This window comes from Chenopodium album, chromosome 25 (assembly GCF_948465745.1).
Source record: "Chenopodium album chromosome 25, dcCheAlbu1.1, whole genome shotgun sequence".
Taxonomy (NCBI): Eukaryota; Viridiplantae; Streptophyta; class Magnoliopsida; order Caryophyllales; family Amaranthaceae; genus Chenopodium; species Chenopodium album.
In genome coordinates this window covers 15,220,133-15,246,364 of record NC_137858.1, presented here as the reverse complement: position 1 = coordinate 15,246,364, position 26,232 = coordinate 15,220,133, and the positions used below count along the sequence as shown (strand labels likewise).

Sequence of the window (26,232 nt, the reverse complement as noted above, 5' to 3'; positions counted from 1 at the left end):
TTTCTTTTACTTGCAACACACCTTTTAGGCACGCAGTTTTAGGAGATGATTAGTGAGGGTAAACGAGCGATTTTATCAATATAATTTTTACACGAAGATTAGAATAGGGTTAAGTATCATTTGTAAAAATTTTAACGAATAATTTATCCGTTTACATTACATAAACCCGACCTCAAAACACGTGTCACAAGGCTGTGTTGCAAGTAAAAAGAAACGGAGGAAGTATTTCTTGAAAGCAAAGAATAAAATGAAAAAAATAAAAATAAAATTGTGGTTGCAACAAAATGGACCTACATTGTGAGATTCAGAATCTACGAATATGAAAGAAATACAAATACAAACTATCCACCGTTAATCAACTCACCTTCAAAATTCATAGATACCGTTAATTTCCCACTCAAATGTTAGTTCCTCAATTTTTCTCTTACTTCACGTCTTTAACAACCAAAATCCCTAATTCCCAAATTCCTAAATCCCTAAATTCAATCAAATTCCCCCAATTTCTGTAATCAAATCCAAAGATTATATTTGAGCTTGAATTTTTGGGTAAAATTATGAGCCATTTGAGGTCAATTTGCAGACCAAATGCAGTGGTTTCTTCCTTTGTATGTTGTTGCAGAATTAGGGTTCACATTTTTGGCGCCAAATCATCATCTAGGGTTCCTTTTTCAAAACCTAGTTTAAGCTCGTTTCCTTCTCTTTCCTCCGATTCGTCGGAATTTTATCGGAGTGAGCCATGGTTGCGTTTGAATCATCGGAGATATGTTGCTCGTGCTTCCAATTGGACCGGCGAGAAATCTCCCTACGATGTTCTTGGTGAGTGTTTCTTTTATTCGATTTCTTTCGTCTCGTAATTTTTGCTTTCGGTGTAGAGAGAGCCACAAATGACAATGATGTAGACGGGATATGACCCCCTTGACTTTAATCAACTATGATAGCTAGCATACATGATTACATGCTTTCATTTTGTGATGAATGACATTTTTCTTTTTTTTTTGATCAATTGATTGTAATTTGTGATTGATTTAATAAGTTATGCTAGATTTTCGATGTATTTATGGAAATTAATTATCTGCTGATTTTGTGATGGAGTATGTGTTTCCGAAAAATTGTTTCTTGATATGTATTGTTGATTTGTAGGATAGAATTGGCATTGTACTTTTCGATTAAGCTCGGATATGTTATGTAATAGAGGCTAGCGAAGTTCAATTTGCGGCTAAAATTAGTTTTAATTAGTTCTAGTAAGCTCATATAAGTTCCAATTAAGTTTTGGTAAGTGAATTTCTGGTGAAATGAACGAGGTCTTAAGACTTTTGCTAGTGGCAAGTTTGTGGTGAAGGTTGGAAAAAAAAAAAAAAAAAAAACGTGAAGTTCATGTTTGAAAATCTAGGAGATAGTGAGGAATGTGTTAAACTTGTGTCATATGAGATGGCGTCTTATTTTTAATTGACTATTTGTTTCGCATTTTGTGGCCTAATGCTTGATTGTTTAATTGCTATGCTATTCTCTTTGTGTTACAGAGCTAGAGAGGGATGCAGATGAAGAGCAAGTAAAAGTTGCTTATAGGCGCCTCGCCAAATATTATCATCCTGATGGTTTGTTTCTGTAGTCCTTACCTTGATTTTTCTTTCTTGATTTGATGCTTGTTTCATTGTTGTGTAAGTGAAGAACTATTCATTTACTTGGTTACACTGTTGAATGCAATGCAGAGGTCTCAGCCTCTCAGGTATAATTTGTTTTTAGAATTGGGGATAAGCTATTTTAATTATTTGTAAGCTACTAGTTGAGGCATGATTGTCAATTTGTTTACAAAAAAGTTTATTCATGTAGTTTTATGCTTTGCAAAGTTAAAGCCGTTTTCAGCTGGTGGATGGTGCTTAACTGAATAAAATATTGTGCTGTCATCTTTATATTCAAGAGATTTTCTAGTTGTTGCTGACGGCTAGTTTTTAAACCTGAAAGCTTTTATACGAGTAATAAGATAAGTGCTGCATCTTTCAATACAGCATCTGAACAAATTATGAATTTTTTTGGTATTTGACAAGTAGCAGACTAGCAGGTGGATCCAATGCATACCCATACCCTGTTTGTCTAAGTTGAATTGTTGGTATACTTTTCCGGTGGTTTATCGCTGTATCTGAGTTCCTGAACTTCTGGTAGTTTTTGTGATATTGGTGTTCCTTGGCTATATAATAATTTATCAATATTTACTAAACTGTTGGTGTAACTGCTAACTGCTTTTTAAATTCATCGTGTCATTGTCTCAATATCATAAACTTTCACCACTTATGCATATAGGAATAATTGGATCCACTTGGAATGGATTAGAGACACGATGTTATTGAAATGTTGATTTTATTTTCTATTGTCAAATTTCTGCAAAGGGTAGCTGCTTTCCCTTTGCTAGTAAATTCTTTAAAGGAGTGTTTATAAAATATGGTCTGATCCATTATATCTCTTGTAGTCTATGATGGTAGAGGCAACCTTGAGGAAGGTGAAACAGCTGAAACCCGTTTTATTAAAATTCAAGCAGCTTATGAGCTGCTTGTTGACGGAGAGAAGAGGAGAAATTATGACATGGAAAATCGAGTGAACCCTATGAAGGTGAAATTTGGCTTACTAAATTATTGAATGAGAGTTACTCTATTACGTACAAATAAATAAATTCTGTTGTCATACTTATTTTCTCTGTCGTACCCTTTTTTTTTTCTTTGAAAAGTAGCAATATACTTATTCATTAGTATGACTTCTATAGGCATCTGAAGCGTGGATGGAATGGCTCATAAAAAAGCGAAAGGCATTTGACCAGCGGGGTGATATGGCAATTGCAGCATGGGCTGAGCAGCAGCAGCGTGAAATGAACTTGAGAGCACGTCAACGTGCTCGGTCAAAGGTATATTGTTTACTTTTCAATATCAGTCAAAGACTACCTATGTCTTCTTCTGGCAGGATGATGTTGCTAAAGTCCAGAAGTTAAGATGAGTTAATTAAAAATTAATGTAAGAGCAACTTTAAGATATTTCTATTGTGCTCCACCAAAGATAAAATCTCTTTCCACCACTCCACCAGAGCATATGAAGTTAATATGCCATGCATTAGAGGACATATCCAATCTTTAAGATTGTCAAACACTCTTGCTTAAATATGCCATGCGACACGATTGTAGATAGTGAAAAAGAAAGTATTAAGGTTGACTGTTACTATCTAGTAAGTATATGTAATATATTTAGCTTATATGCCCTCCGTTCCTAAACAATAGGCTATGTTTTGAAAGTGATTGGAATACCACAACTATAATTTCTTTCGTGCTATTTAAATTTTTACTTCTATGTAGTGTTGTGATTTTTTTTTTTTTTTTTTTTTTTTTTAATCTTGGATAAGGGTATATAAAGTAATGTGGCAATTTATAAAGTAAATGACTGAATCATACAAGACATCCTATATACTCTGTAGTATATAGGTAATGGAGTATTAATTATTAAAAAAATATTCAAACATGTGATGGTAAATTGGTATGGTTATTGCTTTGAAACCGTTAAGGCTTCTTTATCGCAATCATATATTCAAGCATTTAGTGGACTTATCTGTTATATGCAGTTACAGAGACGTATTATGTATTGTGAAATTATACCTAATATAGTGAGTTTCAGGTTGATCCTGAAGAAGAGAAGAGGATCCTGGCAAAGGAAAAGAAGGCATCTGTAGAAAACTTTCAGACAACACTTAGGAGGCATACACTTGTTTTGAAGAAGCGAGACTTGATGCGCCGTAAGAAAGCTGAGGAGGAAAAGCAAAAAGAGATTCGCCGTCTGTTAGCCGCAGAAGGATTTGAATTGGAGAATGAAGATGAGTAGGTAACTAGGTACATGTTTGGATACAGTTTATGTTCTTGTAGGTATTCAACTTACTACGTATACGTCTTCATTTATTGGCATAGTTGATAGTTCTGTACAAAAATGTATATACATGCTGGAGAAGGCAAGCAGGGTATTTATGATAGAAAATGAAAGGAAAGAAATGAATAGGGGAGAATTCATGACATCTGAATTTATTACTCTTTCACCTCTGCTGAAAGACTGCAATCTTCTTTAAGCAGCTTCTTGTTGTTTAGTCTAAATTGCTTACCCTGTACGCAATCGCCACACGGTGCTGTCTCGGAGGAGTCAAGCACTGTGTGCACCGTACTTTAAACAACTATGCTCTTGATTCGAAACAAGCACAACCCTAGTCTTATAAACAGCCATTTATCTTTAATATGTCAATAAAAACAGGAATAATTCAATTCATGAACAAGAAACATGATGAGTTACAGCCCTAGTTAAAGCATTAATAAAACACAAAACTATATCTTACATCAAAATAGCTACAATAAAGTTCATAATTTTCAAGTTTTTTTTTTTTTTTTTTTTTTTTGGTTTTCTAACATGCATAGTTAACTGAAAGCATTAAAACAGTACTGAAAAATAAGAAGGAAGAAGCAATGGAGTAGATGAATTAGTTAGAAGGAACATGGAAAAACTTGCCGTTGCACATGCATCTGTAAACAATAGGGCAAGACTCAGAAGCACATCTGAAGCTAACCATTACCCTCTTGCATGGGGAACAAACTCCACAAGCATGTGAGCAATCTGGCAAACTTGACCCCATTGGGTATACTTCTCTTCCCAACTCTTCTTTGCCTATCCCCTATTTATGCAACATAAAAAAAATTTAAATAAATAAATTACTTAATTATCAATATTAAAAGGAAAATGAAAGACGTCGTATGGTCTGTCAACTTTGTGAACATAAAAAAATATAAATTAATTAATTACTTAATTACTCTTGTATTTTAGTTCCTTTCTTTTAGCCTAGGTTGTAACTTGCTCTTTATTTATGAAGTTTTCTTTGTCCAAAAAAAAAAAAAAAAAATCAATATTAAAGCATAATATTACTTTGTATAACAGGTTTCAAAAAAAAAAAACTTTGTATAACATATTCTAAGCCAATGTTCTATTTGTCTATTCGCCTTATTTCAATAAGTTCACATAAGTTCAAATTGGTAAAAGTTAAGTAGAAACTAAATATATAGAAGGCGTCGTATGGTCTGTCAACTTTGTGAACAATGCACCGTTAAATTTTAATGAGATTTGTGAGTTTTAAACATCTTAGAATTTACCTTGCATGAACTTGTTTAAACTTGTTTTATACAAAATACTTGAACATATATAAATATTTACCCTAACTTCATAGAGCTATTTCCCCAAAACACCCACAAATTTAAATATTACAAAGTTAAAATGCTTGGACCATAATAAAAATATAAATGTTCAAACTTGTTGGTTATTATGGACTTAAAGTGTGTGAGAAATATTTGTCAAAAACAAAAAAGTGTGTGAGAAATCTTTGTATAATTCATTCTTTGACAAAGTTAAATTTGTAAAAGTCAAATGAGTATTGGAAATTTGGATTGCATATGTTGTTATAATTTGTAAACCATTAAAAAAAAGTAAAAATGTGATCTGCATGATGAATAATGCCAACAAAGGGTGAATTTTTCACTAACTCTAAATGAAGTTATATATTGCAATATATTAACAACCTTTATTTAGAGAATTAGAGAGATTTATATAATAAAGCAAAAATCACTAGTATAATATGTCTCATATCATGTTAACACACCTTTCGGTTGGAGTGACTTTGATCCTCATTGACGGCTGTCCTTTTATGTAATTTAGCTGATATATCTGCCAATATAAAAATATTAGTTAGACAATTATATATAAATTGAATAACTAACAAAATGTATACAAGTACATTCATTATAATGCTTTTCAACTACACATAATTAATTAAGGATACTAATTATTTTCAACTTATATGTTAAAACTTACAATGTTTTGGTTTGGAATGAGTAGTAACTGCGGCAGTAAGCAACACTAACATAAGTAATACCAACATATAGTACTTGTAGGCACCAAGTGAGAATTTCATGTCTTTGTTCTTTTTAGAAAGAAAGTGAGAAGTAAATTTTAAGGAAATATTGACTATATTTGGTAAATCATGTTGGAGGACCAAAGTATAAGGGTAGGAAGGATATTTATATTTGAATATATCTTATTCTTTGACAAATGAGGGCATTTAAATGTAGGAGGTACATTTACATGTTACATTTCACATGATACATGCCCATGGCTTGATGCTCAAGGTCATTTTTGTTGTACCGTGTCAGCATCGTGCATGTTTGATTCCGGTCAATATATTTAGTATATCGAATACATACTATACCACTTTTTAGCAAAATTAAGGATGTTTGTTTATCGTTATTTTTTTCATCATTTACATTTTTCATAAATATATAGTTAATTGCTTACAATGTAAGTTTAGATATGATTTAAAATACCCTAATTGAAGTTTTGAAGTACCTATTTTCAAGAATTTTTTGTATCATTTGTTCTTAACTTCGCTGTTTAATTCAATGGGTTGTATACCTTGATTTCGTCAATATACAATGCTTTGTTAAGTGAGATATTATTTGTAGAGGAAATGAGATAGTATTTGTTGTGTATAGACTGTTTTGATGATCTGCTTTAGAAATTTTACTCATTTATCTCAAAAAGAGAAAAATTTAATTAGTATGTTTGATTGTTACAAAAGTTTTGTAAATTTAAATAATTGAACTAATTTTGGGGAAATTTGTTTCTCATATGGACAAAATGGTACTTTCCACGCCTTTTAGTAGTTACATGTATTGTATTGTTATGTGTCAGAGTTGTTTGTTCAGGGGTTGTCCTCCTAATTTTGTATGTTAGTTTAAATTGAATTTACAAAGTTTTTTTATTTATCTCAAAAGAAGCATACAGTTTATGAGTCACTTTGATTTGTCTTTTAAATTTTTTGCTTATTTGTCTTGAAATGAGCCAAATTTAACAAGTCAGTTGCTCATTGGAACAGATAAGCAAATAATTTTTAATGTCTTGAACTTATCATTATGAAATTGCTAGTGGTTATAGGGGGATACCCCTCCTATCACAAGAGGGAGAAAGGGAAATGAGGAGTCGAACCCAGGTCACACGTGAAAAAGATACAATAATATAATGGTAGATGTAAATACAATAAACTAATGCTATAATGGGCTGGTAAAAGTATGACAATGTTTACCGTTAAGGTCCTTAAAGTCCTAAAAGATAAAATAGTATAAATGGCCTGGTGCAAGCAAGAAAAGATTGAATGATAAAATGAAGTAAATACAGTGCAATAAATAGTTCCAAATTTAAAGACCCTGAGCACAATTCACAAACAATCATCCTAGTGGCTCAATTTTATTTTATTTTATAATTTTTGTGTTTTTTGTAGTTGTTGTTTTGTTTTGTGGGAGCATCGAAGTTATATGTTCTTAGCTATGACAAATTAGTACTCCATCCATCTCTTACTTTTTGCCCCATTATAAATATATGGGTCAAACTTTTAAACTTTTGACCGTAAATACTCGTTATTATATAAGTGATAATATGCTCATGTGAGACCTTGTTGGAAACGCTTCATTGTATGTTTTATTAATATCAAGTTTTCATAATTTATTCTTGTCATAAAGAAAAAAAAAATACATAAATATATGTGTAACAAAATAAAAATAAAATAAGAACATGTGTCTTAGAGACTGTGAAAAGTCAAATAAGGCAAAGAATAACGAAATTAATGGAGCAATTAATGAAAAAAAAATATTACGCCATGTACCTTAGGGTGATAATCAAGCCAACCAAAATTGAACTCAAGCTATGTCTAACTTAAAATTATAAGTTCAAATTACCATCAAACTCATGTTGATTATCAAAATTTTAACTTCTTTAATGTTTTTGCTAATACATTCTTGCCCTTATCAACAATAATGATTTATTCCGTAATTTTATTGCTCATATTCCATACAAGTTAATGGTTATACATAAATTGATTATGTTCATGAGCTTTTCGAGGCAAGCTATGTTGTGCTCAATTCATGAAAAAATCGAGCTGAGATTGAGTAGATCACGAACTACCTATTAAGCTCATTAGCACCCCTACATGGCTACATGTACCCTCCAATGTTTCTGAGAATCACAAAGTGTCCTCTTATTTTTAAATAGCAAGGTGTAATTCTCTACTATTTAAATAGTAACTTGTAATTAAGTCCCGACTCACACAATACTTCACACCTTCTCACAATGTTTGTGGTCGATGTTGTCATTCATGTCACAAAAAGTACTTGACATGAAATGGATGTGGTTTATTTATGGAAAGGGTTCTTATAAACGTGAATTTCTGAATCAATTCATGGTTTATGAAACTTACAACATGTCTGACTCAATTTATGGAGATTTCTCTTGTCTTGTTTGCATTTGCAAATTCTCAAGTCTTCCCGCCTTTTTAAAAGCATCCCATGTAGCTAGTACACTTGTAGTACCGTTACACTTCAATTCAACTTACTACTAATTTAATGCAATATATATCATGTAGGTCCAAATTTATTCCAAAAGTATTTATGTTTTGTAACACTACTGTGCCATTTCTTCTATGTAATGCAATTCTGTGTAGAATCATATCAATGTATCATGGTGATTTGGTATAATAAAAGTTCAATGTCGACCATGTAAATTAAAATTCAATTGCCTATGGATGAGATCAAACAACTGCAAAGTCATTTTGATAGTCATATACGGAGTACAGAGTAATACATTACACATTTATTTATCGGGATATCAACCGTATAACAAATTATGCTGTAATTATCAGTTATCACTCATCAACAACTTATTGAATAACTAGAGATTCCAACGCGCGCGATGCACACGGTATAGCTAGGCTTTTGACAAGAATTATTACCGCTGTTCTTTGTGCCTTATGCTTGTTTATGTAATATTTTATTAAACTTATTTGCATATACACGATAAATGTGTTGGATGTTGTGTAGTTGTGCAATGTTCTAAACTTTTTTTTTTTAAGGATGTTCTAAACTTTAGTTAGACTACTTTGATTTAGTGATTAAACACTAGGAGTATTAAAACAAAAGGAAATAGAGAGAGTAAATGATGGATTTAAATATTGAAATAAAACATATTTTTTAAAATCAAATGGGAGTAGATATAAGGCTTTTGAAATCCATATGGGAGTATTTTAATAAAACATATTCAAGAGACAATAATTATAAGGTTTTTGAAATCAAATGGGAGTAAATATATAAAAGAACATTTTTAAGCATATATATAAATGTTCATGCATTAGGGCATGTTCACATTTACTGAATTGAGTTGAATTGAACTGGACTGATTGGAGCTGAACTGAACTTAACTGAATTAAGCTGAAATTAATATTTTATGAGAGAGGGAAATTAAGAGCTGAACTGAACTGAACTGAACTGATTGGAGCTGAACTGAGCTAAACTGTACTGAACTGAACTGATTGGAGCTGAACTGAACTGAAATTAAGTAAATGTGAACAAGCCCTTATTCATAAAGTTTTTTAAAACTCTTTTATTTTATTTTTTTTGATGCAAATGTGGGATTGGACCCTTTTATTCAAAGCAATAAAAATTACACAACCAAACGAGGCAACGCCACCCCTATAGTATCCTCCCAAAGAAGGTCTTTTATTTCGATTGGAGGATCATCGAAATAAACTACCCTTTCTTGAAGGATAACCCCCAAATTGGCGAGCTTATCCGCTACTCTATTCCCTTCCCTGAAACAATGAAAAATAGAAAAAGAACTACAAAGGTTATGGCAGTGATTAACTATGTGCACACATTCACCATGTGGCTTGCTTGGATCAGCAATGGCTTCTACACACGCTTGATTGTCCATTTGTACGATTAGCTTAGTGATGCCTAGTTGTTTAGCTAAAGTCAGCCCATGTTCAAGTGCAAGCAACTCAGCCCTGTATGCATGACGTATGCCAAAGTTTAGAGCAAATCCCTTCACAAACCTGCCTTCAGAATTTCAAAATAAACTGAAGGAATTGTGTCTTCGATAAGTGCAATTACTAGATATATCAAGGATCACTATTATGGAGATAATAAGTTCATTCTATTGGGGCGTCATCCTCTGTTGCTAGACTATGAGAGATGATCTTTGGGCTAGTCAAATAGCCCAAAGCCCTTTAGAATGGATCCTATATTGGTCACACACAAGGGTATTGGGTTAAGCAAGTTAGAGGCCCATTAATGGGCCTCATGAGCAATCAATTAGTCATAAGCATGAGTGGGCTAAGTATAGTTTGAGTGGGATTAGGAATTGGACTTGGACTATTATTTAGAGATACGATCTATAAATAATAGTCTTGCCTAGGGTTGAATATACAAGTCACAATTGTCATACAGTGAATTGTGAATCAAGCAACCATCATCCAAAAGCCCTCACCCTCCCTCTCTCACACGCACGCCTCTCTCTCTCCCCTCTCACCCACGGCCGGCCACCCTAGTGGCCCACGTGGTGTTGCGCGGTGGTTCTTGCCTAGTTGATCGTTCGTTCATCTCCGTAGAAGGTCGATAGAAGTGTTCTTTCGCGACTAACTAGCATTAGTGGAGGTCTTAATCCGTGCCCGTGGACCAAGTAGAGGAATCACGTTTGAGGTTCTTTATCTCCCCATTGTTCTTGCTCGATCACCGTGGAATCACGCTTCAAAGGTATAATTCTTACTTCTTTATGTGTTATGCATGAGATCCTTGGTTTGGTGCTATATGAATATGATTCATGTTAATTCCGCATTTAGTACCTATAATCTCCTACAGTGGTATCAGTTAGCCTCTTGCATTTACATATATTGAGTAATAATTCTTTGATAATCCACAATTTTAATTCAATTAGGAGGGAGAATAATTTAATTATGAGTCAATTGTTATTTTAAATGTGATTTAACAATATAGAATCATTAAAGGTGTTTAATTTGCTCCATATTAGCCATAATTTGATCCGATTTTGCCCCAAATTAATCAAAAAAAATTCGAACCCCTAAACCCTAATTTCGAAAATTTCGAAATATTGAACCCTAATTTGTGAAATTTGTGTTTAATTTTGATTTATTTCGATGGTAATATGTTTAAGGAATTTAATCTATTTGATTACATGTTAAAATTATGAATTTTTCATGATCAAATTATTTAATTTAAATGTTAAATTAAATTGGGGATTAATTTCATCAAGAACCCTAATTTCAAAATTGAATGTGATTTAATTTTGGAATTAATTGGACCACATAAAGTTTAATTGACTTTTACAGAATCTGTTTTGTTTTAATTAATTAAAATTAAAAAAAAAAAAAAAAGAAAGAACAGCAGCAGCACCGCGGCTGGGTGGCGCTGCCACGATGGTGCCGCTGCTGGTGGTCCGGAGGGAGGGGCGGGGAAGGGGCAGCAGCGAGGATCGGAACAGCAGCAACAGCAGTGCCGCACCGCAGGTGCACGGTGCTGCTGCTGCTGCCCTGCGACGCTGCACAGCAGCGTACACCTTGCGGTGTACGGCCACCGTGGCTGGCTTCGGCTGGCCACACCACGTTGGCTGACGCGGCTTTTTCAAAAAAAAAAAAAAATTTTGTTTTATTTTATTTTGGATAAAATCAGATTTCAAAAAAAAAAAAAAAAAAAAAGATAAGTTTAATTTTTGAAAAGATAATTAACAAATTTAAAGTTGTTATTTTTGTTAAGTTTGAATAATTATGGAGCAAAAGATTCTATAAGGATAATAATTGATTAAATAATATGATTATCTCATAATTATTTATGGATAATAATTGATTTAAAATATGTGATTGGTTAGTAATTAGGATAGAATTCCTAAATTAGTTAGGATAATCATGGAAAATAAATATGATTTATCTTCCATAATTTCAAATAAGATTTGATTCTATCTCATACCTAAAATTAAAATATATGATATTTTATGATTGGTCATGAATAATATATGATATTATCTAATTACAGTAATTAATTAATTAAAATATGAGATATTTATAACCATGTTTCCTCTATTATGATCATTTGATGTTATAGTTTAGGAAAGCATGATGAGTGATTTATTATATGGCACTTTATAATATATGATATTGTTTATTGCTATATATAGACTAGTATGGCCCATAGATTTTAAAATACGATCTGCGCATCGTGATGTATTTTTGTAATCTAAATACGGTCTGCGTACCGTTGAGTATTTTTGTAATTTATTTTATTTTATTTAAGTAGTAGATAGAATAGAATAGATTTACAGGTTGCAGTTGATCCAAAAGCCAATGAAGTGAAGGCCCAATGGAGCAAGCTGGATGAGATCCATGAAGATCCAAGTGGGAGTATTTTACTTTATTAGTTTTCTTAGGATTAAGGGGCCATACTATGTCATGTTTTATTGCATTAGTAGATTATGCATGTTTAGGTTTATTTATGTTGCTTGATGATGCGCTAGAGTTCACTATATAATCACAACATAATAAATCTAGATCCCAGTAATATTGAGGCAGCTTTTCCAATTAAAAACCCGATGAAACCTTTGACATTTGTGATGGGTCATGCCAAAGCTGGGCATCATAATTTTCATTGGGGAGTGGGGGTAGGACAAATTCTACACTTTTAATTGGTTATACTCAACAGGGTTACCTAAAGACAAAGTTTAGAACCTTGAAGCTAAGGGTAATAATTAAACATGTGATGATTAATTATTCAACCAAGAATTACAAGAGTTGTAATCAGTAAAGAGTTTACTCACCTTGAAAATGTAATAGTTGATGGCAGGGCCAAAGTCCGGTTAATTATTGCACAAATAAAGGATCTTGGAATCATTTTATTCAATAGGGATCATTTAAATATTGAATGAATGCTTTAAAGTTACCAATAAATTCAAAACTACTTATGGTACTTTAAATTTATTAAACATAATTATTGAATTTTGCCTCGTTTTGTTTTTGTTTGTAGATGAATAACTTATTTGACAACACAGATTTACCAATGAAACTCAATTTAAGGCTTAATCTCAGAAACTACAGGCAATGGGAGGGCGAATTGAGAAATGTTCTCACAAGCCACAAGCTTGAAGCTCGTCTATATGTACCCATTGAGAACAAGTGTGCTCTTGGTCAGGATCCTGAAATGCATGCAAAATTAGTTTTGGATGCACAAAGGGTCAAGTTCCTAATACTGGAATCTATTCCAAACTGTTGGTATAATAGGTTCAATCGGTATGAGGTGACCAACTTGTATCAATGTCTTCGTGCTATCTGTAGAGGTGGTATGGGGGCATTGGGTAGTGGAGGTGTCAACGATCCAAATGTAAGAGAGATCGTTAACTCGATCCCTCAGATTTACTATTCCTGGGCTGACAGTTTAAGGTATGAGACTTACAGGATTCATGGTAAGATAATGGCAAAGAAACTCTTACCTGGTCAGTCAGTGAGGCACCATGTCAATGAATTGGTTGATATGATCAATCAAATGGATGTCCTCGGGAAACCGATCGATGATGATTCTGCACGTGACATTATTTTGTTCTCACTCCATGCTGGTTTTGACATTGTAAGACTTTCTCATAATGATGAGGGATCATCTGCAAATTTGATCAACATCTTACTTAACCATGCTGAGGAGTACCTGATAAAGAGAGATTGCCAGTGCTTCTATTGTGGTGGATGGCAAGCCCATACACCAGGGTGTCCCCATTATGCACCAGTGAAAACAGAAGGTAAGGAGTTACTTGATGTTTTTGTTGTAGAGATTAATCTTACTTCATCTTCCACTTGGGTATTCGATACCGGTTGTGGTGCTCATATCGTCAATGACGTGCAGGGCTTGAAAGGAAGTAGGAAGCTAGATCCAGGAGAAGTAACACTTCGAGTAGGAAATGGAGCAAAAGTTGCTGCACTTGCTATTGGGAGTTATCACTTGAGACTTCCTTCTGGACTCATTTTAGTACTTAATAACTGTTATTTCGTTCCCAGCATTACTAAAAACATTATTTCAGTTCCAGTTTTAGATACTGAAGGTTTTTCATTTGAAATAAGAGACAAACGTTGTTTTATTTCAAAAGAAAATATGTTATATGCTAATGCTAAGTTAATCAATGGCTTGTATGTTTTAGAATATGCAAATCATATCTACAACATAGATCATAAAAAGCAGAAAACAGATGGTTCAAACCCAACTTACCTATGGCATTGTAGGCTTGGACATATTAACCAAAAGCGCGTCCAGAAATTACATAAGGATGGACTCCTTTCTTCTTTTGATTATGAATCATTTGAAAACTGTGAGTCATGCTTGCTTGGGAAAATGACTAAGTCACCCTTCACGGGTATAGGTGAAAGAGCTAGTGACCTTTTGGGACTCATACATACAGATGTGTGTGGACCAATGAGTTCAAAAGCTAGGGGAGGATATAATTACTTCATTACTTTCACTGATGATTTAAGTAGATATGGTTACATTTACTTAATGAAGAACAAGTCGGAAGCCTTTGAAAAGTTCAAAGAATTCCAGAATGAAGTACAAAACCAGCTTGGGAAAACAATTAAGGCATTACGATCTGATCGCGGTGGCGAATATTTAACCCAAGAATTTGATGAACATCTGATTAATTGTGGAATACTTTCACAATTAACCCCTTCAGGGACACCTCAATTAAATGGAGTGTCAGAAAGGAGAAATAGGACTCTACTAGATATGGTTAGGTCCATGATGAGCTTTACTGATCTTCACATATCATTCTGGGGATATGCATTAGGAGCAGCTGCAAATATACTAAACAGAAGCCCGTCCAAAGCAGTTGAGAAGACACCATATGAGTTATGGACCGGAAGAGTTCCAAAATTCTCTTATCTCAAGATTTGGGGATGTGAAGTCTATGTAAAACGTTTACAAGGCGACAAATTACACCCTAAATCAGACAAGTGTTTCTTTGTGGGTTATCCTAAAGAAACAAAAGGGTATTACTTCTACAATCGCGAAGATAACAAAGTGTTTGTTGCTCGCGATGGTGTCTTTCTAGAAAAGGAATTTCTATCTAGAAAGCCAAGTGGGAGTAAAGTGGTTCTCGAAGAAATTCGAGACGAGCAACAAATGGATGTGGATAACACCACGTCAGAGGCGAGGGCGCATGAAATGATTAATCATGCGTCGGAGCAAGCTAATTCCACCAGCGAGACTCCTATCGTCCCACTTGAATCTAATTCATGCGAAAATCTTCAAGGAGTTGGAGAGAAAATTTCTACTGTTGCTCCTACCCCACGTAGGTCTACCAGAATCAGAAACAAACAGTTTGTCGAGGTTCTGTTAACTGAGGATTCTGAAATCTTCTTATTGGAGAATGAGGAACCCACAACCTACAAGCAAGCTTTGGTGAGCCCCAACTCAGATAAATGGCTTGAGGCCATGAAATCCGAAATGGAGTCAATGTCTGAAAATAAAGTGTGGACCCTAGTAGACTTGCCTAATGGAGTAAAACCCATTGGCTGCAAATGGGTCTACAAGATTAAAACAGACAAGGATGGAAATGCCTACATCCATAAAGCAAGACTAGTTGCAAAAGGGTACAGATAGATTCATGGTATTGACTATGATGAAACTTTTTCCCCAGTAGCAATGCTTAAGTCCATTCGGATTCTTCTAGCGATTGCCGCATTTTTCGATTACGAAATTTGGCAGATGGATGTCAAAACCGCCTTCTTGAATGGGTTCTTGACGGAGGAAGTGTACATGACACAACCTGAGGGTTTTGAAGATCCGGAAAATCCTAGAAAGGTATGCAAGCTTGAGAAATCCATTTATGGATTGAAGCAGGCATCCAGGAGTTGGAATCTTCGTTTTGATGAAGCGATCAAAAGGTTTGATTTTGTCAAGAGCGAAGAGGAACCTTGTGTATACAAGAAGTTTAGTGGGAGCAGCATAGTTTTCTTAGTCTTGTATGTGGATGACATACTTCTCATGGGAAATGACATACCAATGCTTGAGTCAGTCAAGGAATGGTTGAAGAGTTGTTTTTCCATGAAAGACTTAGGTGAAGCTGAGTACATTTTGGGAATCAAGATCCATAGAGACAGGTCTCGAAGGATGATTGGACTAAGTCAAGAGACTTATATTGATAAGGTTCTTGACAGGTTCGAGATGACAAACTCCAAGAGAGGTTTTCTCCCCATGTCCCATGGCATTACGCTCAGTAAATCTCAATGCCCGGTTATGCCAGATGAGATGAGACGTATGGCTATCATTCCTTATGCTTCTGCAATAGGATCGATAATGTATGCCATGATTTGTACAAGGCCGGATGTTGCATATGCTCTAAGCATGTGCAGCAGGTTTCAGGCAAATCCAGGTGAAGCACACTGGACAGCTGCCAAGAACATCCTTAAGTACTTGAGAAGGACGAAAGGAATGTTTCTAGTATATGGTGGCGAAGATGAGTTGGTTGTCAAAGGTTATACGGATGCGAGTTTCCAAACAGACAGGGATGACTTCAGATCTCAATCTGGATACATTTTCTGTCTGAATGGAGGAGCAGTGAGCTGGAAGAGTTCGAAGCAAAGCACTGTCGCAGACTCTACGACAGAATCAGAGTATTTGGCTGCTGTTGAAGCGGCTAAGGAAGCTGTTTGGATAAAGAAGTTCCTGACTGAGCTGGATATCGTACCAAGTGCTCAAAAGGGTATCGAGATATACTGTAACAATAATGGAGCTATTGCTCAATCAAAGGAAGCTAGGTCACACTTCAAATCCAAACATGTAGAGAGGAAATTTCACCTCATTCGAGAGATCGTTGACAGAGGAGATGTCAAGATGAGCAAAATTCACACGGATGAGAACATCGCTGATCCGCTTACTAAACCCCTTCCAATGCCTAAGCATGAGAAGCATACTAGTGCAACTGGATTGAAGCGAATGGTGTAATTAGAAGTTGTTGTTTGTTTTGAGAAAATAAATTACATATGTAATACATTCATTTGCAGAATTATGTTTAATCAGAAATTATCTTTTCTCTTATTTAATTGTGGTTTCAATATTAAATAAAATGTCCAAAATAATTATGGATTGATGGGCTCATCAGGTTATCTATTTTAGAGACCTGGTGTATGAAACCCCACAGGTGAACAAAATCCACATATTATTTAAGTTCCTAGTTCGAAATCATTAAAGTGGACATAAATGATTTCAATAAATGGACTAGCATGTAAGATTGATTAGATGGCTCGGTTTCATGGGCTATAGGAGCATAGTGATAACGCTCGGTCAATCACATGGATATGCATGAATGATGTAGGATCGAACTATAGACCAACTTTGAAGTTCAAGTATAGAACTTCCGGATATATTAGTGGATTCCTTTGACATGAGTGGAACATTGGTTTCATTCAATGGATGATATAACTGTGGTACATTCAAACGTCTTCCCGTAACTGGAGATTATAAAGGGTGTTTCCTGGTTATTTCAGAAGTTGAGTGGGAGCTTTGGTTGCCACAAGATTGGATAGAGTCTTCCTATTAAATTAGGAATGTGTCATGTTTTGGCCTCTTGAAGAGGGAGAATTCAGAAAATGCATGGCCGTGCTCAAATGTGTTATAAAGTAACCATTTGTTTTGTAATTCTAACTCAGATTTCAAGAAATGATTTGAGGATTAATATTGATTACATATGATGCAATCATATTATCAAATCGACACAAAATGACTTAAGGAATTTGAATATTGCGCACTTGTCTCAGACAAGTGGGAGATTGAAGGAATTGTGTCTTCGATAAGTGCAATTACTAGATATATCAAGGATCACTATTATGGAGATAATAAGTTCATTCTATTGGGGCGTCATCCTCTGTTGCTAGACTATGAGAGATGATCTTTGGGCTAGTCAAATAGCCCAAAGCCCTTTAGAATGGATCCTATATTGGTCACACACAAGGGTATTGGGTTAAGCAAGTTAGAGGCCCATTAATGGGCCTCATGAGCAATCAATTAGTCATAAGCATGAGTGGGCTAAGTATAGTTTGAGTGGGATTAGGAATTGGACTTGGATTTGGACTTGGACTATTATTTAGAGATACGATCTATAAATAATAGTCTTGCCTAGGGTTGAATATACAAGTCACAATTGTCATACAGTGAATTGTGAATCAAGCAACCATCATCCAAAAGCCCTCACCCTCCCTCTCTCACACGCACGCCTCTCTCTCTCCCCTCTCACCCACGGCCGGCCACCCTAGTGGCCCACGTGGTGTTGCGCGGTGGTTCTTGCCTAGTTGATCGTTCGTTCATCTCCGTAGAAGGTCGATAGAAGTGTTCTTTCGCGACTAACTAGCATTAGTGGAGGTCTTAATCCGTGCCCGTGGACCAAGTAGAGGAATCACGTTTGAGGTTCTTTATCTCCCCATTGTTCTTGCTCGATCACCGTGGAATCACGCTTCAAAGGTATAATTCTTACTTCTTTATGTGTTATGCATGAGATCCTTGGTTTGGTGCTATATGAATATGATTCATGTTAATTCCGCATTTAGTACCTATAATCTCCTACATAAACCTCCTCCACCAGCAATGCCAGGAGTGCCTTTAGCTGCTCCATCGGTGTTTAAGGTCCACCAACCAGTAGGGGGTGCTATCCAACGCACATGTATCTCTCTTTTTTCTTTCTTCTGCTGTCCCAAATCTAGCATAGAACCTTTGGGATTAGCTATAACATCCCAAGTCACCTCTGCTTGTCCTCGAATGAAATGCCCTGTATTTAAAGGGATGTCTTCTTTTCTGTCAAAAACCCTCATGTTTCTCCATCTCCAAATCCACCAAAGAGTGGTGGAAAATAGAGTAGGCCATTTTTTAGAAAACATGAGCCCTGCTGCTTCTAGATTTTTTTATCATCCAACCAGACAGATCACCATTGAAGAACGAAGGATGTAGCGCTGAATCTCCAACCTTTGACTAAATATCTCTAGCAACTGGGCAGTCCCTAAATAAGTGGATTAGAGATTCATCCACCCCAAGATTACAATGTTGACAGCGGGGGTCATCAGTGAGATGTCTTTTGAGTCTATTAGCGTTGCCAAGTAGACGATCATGTAACATCAGCCACATACAGGTTCTGATTCTCTGTTGAACAGGGGCTTTCCATACGAGATCCCATTTTGGTTCTCTTGGGATTATATCATTTTCCCTCATCAGCTTTATAGCTTGCTTGACAGAAAATTTGCCATCAGTAGAACCTGTCCAATAGCGCACATCACAAGTGTCGGGGTCTTCCACAACAGAGTGAGCTGCAATTAATTTTAATTGCTGCTCAGGTAGACGATGGGCGAAGAGATCCCATCTCCAGCCATTAGTTTGATCCCACATTTCTTCTATAATTGCTCCCTCAATCAAGCTTGGAATTGCTGCTGTTGCGAATTCTCTCAAAGGCTTATTCGTAGCCCAACAATGATCCCAAAAGAGAGTTTGTCTTCCATTGCCAACTGCCACCTTAGAACCTTTCTTTAACCATATTGCATTATCAGTGATCCCACGCCAGACGTTTGACATATTTGTTGTGGGAATAAACATGTCAATATCGCAGCGTCCCTTGCAATACTTCGATCTAAGTACTCTTGACCAAAGAGAATTTGGCTCAGACAGGACACGCCATCCCAGTTTTGTGAGGAAGGCAGAATTTGCCTGCCTAGCTGATCTGATGCCCAACCCTCCTTTGTCCCGAGGTAATTGTAAAGTGTCCCAGGACAGAAGATGAATCCTGCGCTTTTCATCTGAGCTTCCCCATATAAATCTCCTAGCCTTTTTATCAATCTCATCGCAAATAGATCGAGGTATCTTTGCTGTTTGCATTGAGTAGTTCGAAAGGGTGGTAAGAGTGGACTTTGTGAGTGTTACCCTTCCAGCAAGAGAAAGGTACTTTGTCTTCCACCCAGTGAGCCTTCTATCAATTTTTTCGCAAAGATGCGCAAAGGTTTCACGAGTAACACGGCTAGACAGTGTTGGCATTCCCAAATAAAATCCCAAATCATCAGTTACTTGCATTCCCAACTCACCACTTATAGCAGTTTGTTCAAGAGGTTGAATGTTGCGTGAGAAATAAACTCGAGACTTGGGGAGGCTGACCTTCTGCCCCGATGCTTTGCAGAAACGTTCAAGGCAGCCTTTTATCATTTGAGCTTGTTCAATCGAAGCCTTAGCAAACAATATTAGATCGTCTGCAAAAAACAGATTTGAGAGGAGTGGTCCTCCTCTGCTTGCGTGGATAGGTTTCCATTGCTCTTTTAGAATTGCTTCCTCAATCACTTGATTAAGCCTTTCCATACACAACACAAATAAGTAAGGTGATAGTGGGTCACCTTGTCGTATTCCACGCGAAGGATAAAAAACATCCATTTTTTCACCATTCCATAGAACTCTCATCGAAGGCGAAGTCACACATTCCATGATAACTTCAATCATAATTTGAGGAAATCGCATCTCAAGAAGGGTATCTCGTATAAAAGACCATTTAAGCCGATCATAGGCTTTTTCAAAGTCTATTTTGATAGTCATGTACCCCTTGCCTCCTTGTTTTCGTTTCATAGTATGCAAAACCTCTTGAACAATTACAATATTATCTGTGATTTGACGCCCCGGGACAAAGCTTGATTGAGATTGAGCAATGATTTTTGGAAGCACTATTTTGATTCGATTGACAATGGCCTTGGTAATGATTTTGTAAGTTACATTGCAAAGGCCAATTGTGATGGTAATTCGGGGTTATCAAGCTTAGGGATGAGGACAAGGAAGGTTTCATTGAGAGTGTCCGGGAGTCCCTTCCCTTCAAGAGCTGCCAAAACCATATTGTACACGTACGGGGCTACCAAGTCCCAATGTTTTTGATAAAACAAGGCTTGTAAGCCATCGGGGCCTGGTGCCTTCAATGCACCCATGTTCTTGATAACATACTCAATATCACATCGAGTATAAGGTCTACACAATTTGCTCCAATCTTCTTGTGAAAACTGCTAACAGACGCCCCTTGGGATGTCATACACATTCTCATCATCTTCTGCTGTGAACAACTTCGAAAAATAATTCACCACAAGTTGTTTCACTTGTTCCTTCTCATGAACCCATTGGTCATCGTTATCTTTGATAGCCACAATTTTGTTTCGCCACCTCTTGACTATAGTATTAAGGTGAAAAAATGATGTGTTACGGTCCCCATCTTGAATCCAATCCACCCTAGCTTTTTGGTACCAAAGTAATTCTTCCTGGCTAAGCACTGTATCAAGCTCCCTTCTTAAACGAGCCTCCAATTTGATTAATCCTGAGTCTCGTCCTAAAGCAAGTTTAGTTTGTACTCCTTGTATACGAGCCATTAAGGTGCGCTTTTCACGAAATATATTGTGAAAAACCTCACTGTTCCATCTGTGCAGGTCTGTCGAGAGGGAATGAAGCAATGGGATGAGAGGTGTCGAAGTGTTCCATTTATCCTCTAGAAAAGCAGAGAACTTTTCATGTGATAGCCAAGCGGCTTGGAAGCGAAAAGGTCGAGACACTGCTTCCAGGGGGGCGAATCCATTAGAAGAAATCAATAGGGGGCAGTGGTCCGATTGCAAAGCAGGTAAGTGTTTAACTTGGGCTTTGTCAAAACGCAATCCCCATTCAGCATTGCATAGTGATCTGTCCAAACGAGCACTTCGACGAGTATCTATAGAGTTGCCTCGAGCCCATGTATGAGTAGGCCCTGAGAACTCTACTTCAATAAGTTGGGTGTCTTGCACCCAATGATTAAAGCGTTGGCTCCTCCTAGAAGTCTCCGGACAACTTGAGCTACGTTCCCAATCATATCGAGTATCATTGAAGTCGCCCATTAATAGCCACGGTTTATTGTTATTGCTAGCAAAATCTGAAAGAGCACGCCATAATTCATGTCTATTGGATGGGTCAGGGCTAGCGTACACAGTTGAAAAGTACCAAGGTTCTTCACCTTTCCTTGTTATCAACATGGTTATGTATTGGTTCGATTGTGCAATCGGATCAATGGTGACTAGTTTCGATTTCCAATAAACCCAAATACCTCCACTAAAGCCTTGGGCATCGACCCGAGTATGACCAGAATATCCTAACACATTAACAATATGCACTGCACGATCACCTCCCATGTGAGTCTCGACTAGTGCAAGCACAATTGGTTTGTTAATTCTCACTACTTCCTTAAGAACAGATAAGAACTCAGCACTTCCATCTCCTTGAACATTCCATACCATACACGTTATGAGAAAGGAATCACTAGCAATATTATGGTTACTATCCATAAGACCTTAGGAATTAGGAGATTTGGAATGATAGGCTTGAGAGAGTGCTCGAAAGGCTTGATTAACCTTCCAAGGTAGCTTCAATGTCACTATTAGCTCTGGTAACATCTGCTCCGTCATCATCCATGAATGTATCTCCACCTCCAACTTGTGGATCAGGGGGTCTGCTATGCCCAAATACGGTTCCGCTATCGGAGATGTCATGCAAAGAATTTTCTCTGGTGGGATTCGAAGGCACACTGGGGATGGGAGTGGCAGAGACATGGTCAACTGATAAGGAATTTTGTGTTTCTGAGTGAATGGCTTCTAGGGACTGATTTACGGCTGTATTGATGGCTTCTAGGTTTATTGCTTGAGGGGTCACAGGGATATTTTCTTTGCCAGCTAGCTCGGGATTAGATGAAATCTTTGAGATGCTTAAAGGAGGGATATTAGTGGAGTCCGTTAAGATTTTCTTCTTTGTGCCTTTATCCTTTTTCCTTATTTCTTGCCATTGTTTAGCACCTCCCAAAAATTGACCACCAATTAGGGGATTTTCTGAAGAGTTTCCTAAATTAAAAAGATTATCTTTTTGGGTAGAATCTCCCAAATTGATAGTTTTAATTGGAGTATCACTAGGAACAAAATCTTTTTCAAACGGATTTTCCATATCCTCCCCTAAATTAACCGTATTCAGCTCCTTATTTTGCTCCCCCAAAATTGAAAATCTTGAGCCAGTTGACTTGTTGCTATTGCCGTTGACCACATGAACCTTGCCCTGTTTGGTGGCTAGGTGCTGCTCAGCTTGTCCTGCTACTGGTGGCGCCTTGTCTTGTTTGGCTGGTCTTCTTCTCGGTGGTGGTTTCTTGACCACCATCCATGAGCCATAGTCTTGTTGCTCCACCGTAGATGGTATGAGTTCATGGTTAATTTGTTGTGCAGGGATGTTAGCTTCACTAGCATTCTCCATATCGACCATCTCATTGAAAGTGCATTGGTCCTGCTGATGCCCAATTTTACCACACCCAAAGCAGATCATACGCAGCCCCTCGTATTGCACCTTCCAAAATTTTCCCTTAAGCCAGAACTTAGATAAAAGAGGCTTCGAAAGGTCCAATTCGACACTTAGTCTGGTAAATTGACCCCGTTGTGCTTGCTCTGTATTGTTATCAATTCTCACCACCTTTCCAATTTTTCCCCCAATTTTGTGAAGGAATTCTTTATCAAAGTACTCCACTGATAAGTGAGGAATACGTACCCAGGCAGTGAGAAACCTCATTGGAGAATCATCGGGGATAAAGTTAGGCATCCATTTCCGAATAGTGAGGTAATTGTCATCAAGCATCCAAGGCCCTTGGGTAAGCACATGATTGTAGTCTGCTAAATTGGAGAATCTCGCAATAAAATAATCATGTCCAATGTCAGTAAGGATTAACCCACCTTTGAGTTCCCATTTCTTCTTCAAGCGTTTGAACAGAGCCATATACCCAATTTTGCTGTTAAACATTTTTATTATAAGGGTGTGCTTCCATGGTTGTCTGATCCTACGCTTTTCCTCCTTAGTTAGGAGTATGATAGGACATTTTGGATCATCTACAATGCCATCAGGTGGTTCATCGTCATCAGAGATGTCATCTTCATTCATGTCGAAGTGCTGGACCCTGTCATTCTCTATGCGCACCTCATTGGCTACCAGATCTCTAAAAGATGTGGTATTAGCAGCAGGTTGTATGACTGGAGGAATTGGAGGGGCAGTGGATGAGATTAGAGGTTCATTGGAGAAGATTAGATGATTAATTTTTCGTTTATATTTTTTAGATGAACGACCATTTTGATCTTGTTCATAAGCCGTGGCCCGTGGGCCGGCACGGTGGCCGGCACGGCCCGCCTCCACCGTGGGCCGGCACGACGGGCGGCCCGGCACGGCACGACCGGCACGGTGGGCCGTGCCGTGCCGTGGACAGGGAAACCTTGAAGGCCGGCACGGCACGGCACGGCCCGCCTCCACCGTGGGCCGGCACGGCCCGGCACGACACTGTTCATGGCCCGCCTAGGCACGGCCCACGGCAGGCCCGGCACGGCCCATGCCCACCACTATTGTTCATCGAGAAAAGGGTTTTTCCGAGTTGAGAGGATTTTCTTTCATCGAGAGCATTTTAGACGTACTTTTAAAACTCTTTTATAAAGATACGGAATATGTTAGTTAACTACTATAAGTTAATGTTGCATTAAATCACACAATATATAACAATATGGCTCTATTATGAAAGTCTTAATGAATTTTAATTTTTGTACTATAAATTTCATTGTAACGCGCATGATGATATGGATTTGAAAAAAAAAATAGAGTTAAATGTAGTGAAAAATTCAAATGCATATGGATGAGATCATAAAATTACTTAAGCCATGTTTAGTTCATCTTATTTTAACTTAGTTCAAATCAAATTGAAAAAATAAGTTCAGATAATATCAAATTACAAAATTTAAGATATTTAGCGAAAAGAGCACACATAAAATTAGGATCTTGCTAATGAGCGCCCCGGAGCGTTAGATAAGGAATAATTATATTGGTTGAAAGAGTATTAAGTTAGGAATGCATGACAAAATCACGCGTCGTTCGGTGTAATTAATGTTAGTTTTACTCTAATATTTCCACTTTTAATTTTCTTATCTAACGCCTCGGGGGCGCTCATTAGCATTTGCCATTAAAAAATTAAGAAAATTACAAATTAGTATAATTACAAATCTAATAAGACCCAACTTGATTTTTTTACATAAATTATTGTACACGTTTAAAATTGGTCAAATTAGACAATCAAATTGTATAAGATCAGATCAGTCAAGATTAATTCAAATTAAATCCGACAAACAAAATGCGGTGAAATATATGAGCCCATAGTTATTTCCAAAAAAAAAAAAAAAAGCTTATAGTCAATTAGTCATTGATAGTTTTAAATCGAGTTACAATAGCTAAAAGCTAATTGTGCAACAGATTAGCCATTTGTCGTCTAGAGTTTGGAGTTCCTACAATGCATTTGGATTTGAAATAATATTGGTTGACCAGATATAAAAGTTGTGCGTGTAACAGAAACAATATAGCAATCGACTCTAATTCATTTTCCAAAAGAGTCGTTACATTAATTTAAGTCTTGGGGCATAGCGCCTATTGATTTCAGTGCATATAGGATGACAATTTTGCAACTAAAAAGTGGTATTCAGATAACTTATTATTTAGTGGTACATTATACAAGCATATTGGTACATTATAATGCGCCATTAGAAAGTCAGTTTTTTCCAAAAGTTGAAACTTATAGGATGGTAAAAGTACCACTACACTCGTAATAGTTTTTAAAAAGTACTATTCATACAACTTATACTTTAGTGGTACATTATACATGCATAATGGTACATTAAAATGTACCACTAGAAAGTCAGCTTTTTCTAAAAGCAAAAATAAAATCAGCGGAAATTACTTCCTTACCCTCCTATTTACATAGCTTGCCCATAGCCGCTATGCGCCCAGACTCTCATGAGTGCATGACAATTGGCCCTATCTAGCAGTAGCGATTTTGGAATTGATTAATATTTTGACCAATTTAAAATAGAAAACATTGAAACCAATAATCTCATCACCTTTGTTACTTCTGTTCAAAATAATCTCACCTTTGTCATAAAAAATATAGACTATTCTAATTCATGTAAAAATTAATGGCGTTTAGTAAAAATTAAATTAGGTGAAGAGAATAGGGTCACATAGATCCGAAAAAGGGAGCAATTTGAAATTAACTTTCCCCAAAAGTTTTTTTTTTTTTTCTTAGATTGATTTGATTTAATGATACAAGCTAAGAGGTACACATTATGCATGTACCATATAAAAATTAGAAGGGAAAAAAATAATTAACCATAAAAAAAAAAAAAAAATCAAAAGCAGTTTTATTTTTGTATGGGGAGCAAGAACAGTTGAAAATATACATTTATGTGAAAGAAGTGGAGCTGTTATTAAGGGTAGTTATGATA

At 36.4% G+C, this 26,232-nt stretch overlaps 3 protein-coding genes across 3 annotated transcripts; 1 reads left to right on the top strand and 2 right to left on the bottom strand.

Annotated features, from left to right (window-relative positions):
* Positions 1 to 333: 333 nt before the first annotated feature.
* LOC145614221 (uncharacterized) lies at positions 334 to 4,055 on the top strand. Its single transcript, XM_081669241.1, has 5 exons — positions 334 to 816; positions 1,521 to 1,595; positions 2,465 to 2,604; positions 2,756 to 2,893; positions 3,651 to 4,055. The coding sequence occupies exons 1-5, from the start codon at positions 555 to 557 to the stop codon at positions 3,852 to 3,854; spliced, it is 819 nt and encodes a 272-aa protein (XP_081525367.1). The 5' UTR covers positions 334 to 554; the 3' UTR covers positions 3,855 to 4,055.
* Positions 4,056 to 4,437: 382 nt separating this feature from the next.
* LOC145615641 (protein EPIDERMAL PATTERNING FACTOR 2-like) lies at positions 4,438 to 6,041 on the bottom strand. Its single transcript, XM_081670707.1, has 3 exons — positions 5,874 to 6,041; positions 5,662 to 5,726; positions 4,438 to 4,686 (listed from the first exon to the last, which is right to left on the bottom strand). The coding sequence occupies exons 1-3, from the start codon at positions 5,971 to 5,973 to the stop codon at positions 4,495 to 4,497; spliced, it is 357 nt and encodes a 118-aa protein (XP_081526833.1). The 5' UTR covers positions 5,974 to 6,041; the 3' UTR covers positions 4,438 to 4,494.
* A 14,899-nt stretch (positions 6,042 to 20,940) lies between these two features.
* Positions 20,941 to 22,188, bottom strand: LOC145613776 (uncharacterized). Its single transcript, XM_081668830.1, has one exon. It carries the CDS (start codon positions 22,186 to 22,188, stop codon positions 20,941 to 20,943), a length of 1,248 nt encoding a protein of 415 aa, XP_081524956.1.
* Positions 22,189 to 26,232: the final 4,044 nt, after the last annotated feature.

Coding starts and splice junctions, on each gene's coding strand:
- LOC145614221 (XM_081669241.1), top strand. CDS start 555: ATGAGCCATTTGAGGTCAATTTGCAGACCAAATGCAGTGGTTTCTTCC. Junction 2,605..2,755: donor ATCGAGTGAACCCTATGAAG/GTGAAATTTGGC, acceptor TGACTTCTATAG/GCATCTGAAGCGTGGATGGA. Junction 2,894..3,650: donor GTCAACGTGCTCGGTCAAAG/GTATATTGTTTA, acceptor AGTGAGTTTCAG/GTTGATCCTGAAGAAGAGAA.
- LOC145615641 (XM_081670707.1), bottom strand. CDS start 5,973: ATGAAATTCTCACTTGGTGCCTACAAGTACTATATGTTGGTATTACTT. Junction 5,727..5,873: donor TCATTCCAAACCAAAACATT/GTAAGTTTTAAC, acceptor TTATATTGGCAG/ATATATCAGCTAAATTACAT. Junction 4,687..5,661: donor AAAGTCACTCCAACCGAAAG/GTGTGTTAACAT, acceptor TTGCATAAATAG/GGGATAGGCAAAGAAGAGTT.
- LOC145613776 (XM_081668830.1), bottom strand. CDS start 22,188: ATGGTATGGAATGTTCAAGGAGATGGAAGTGCTGAGTTCTTATCTGTT.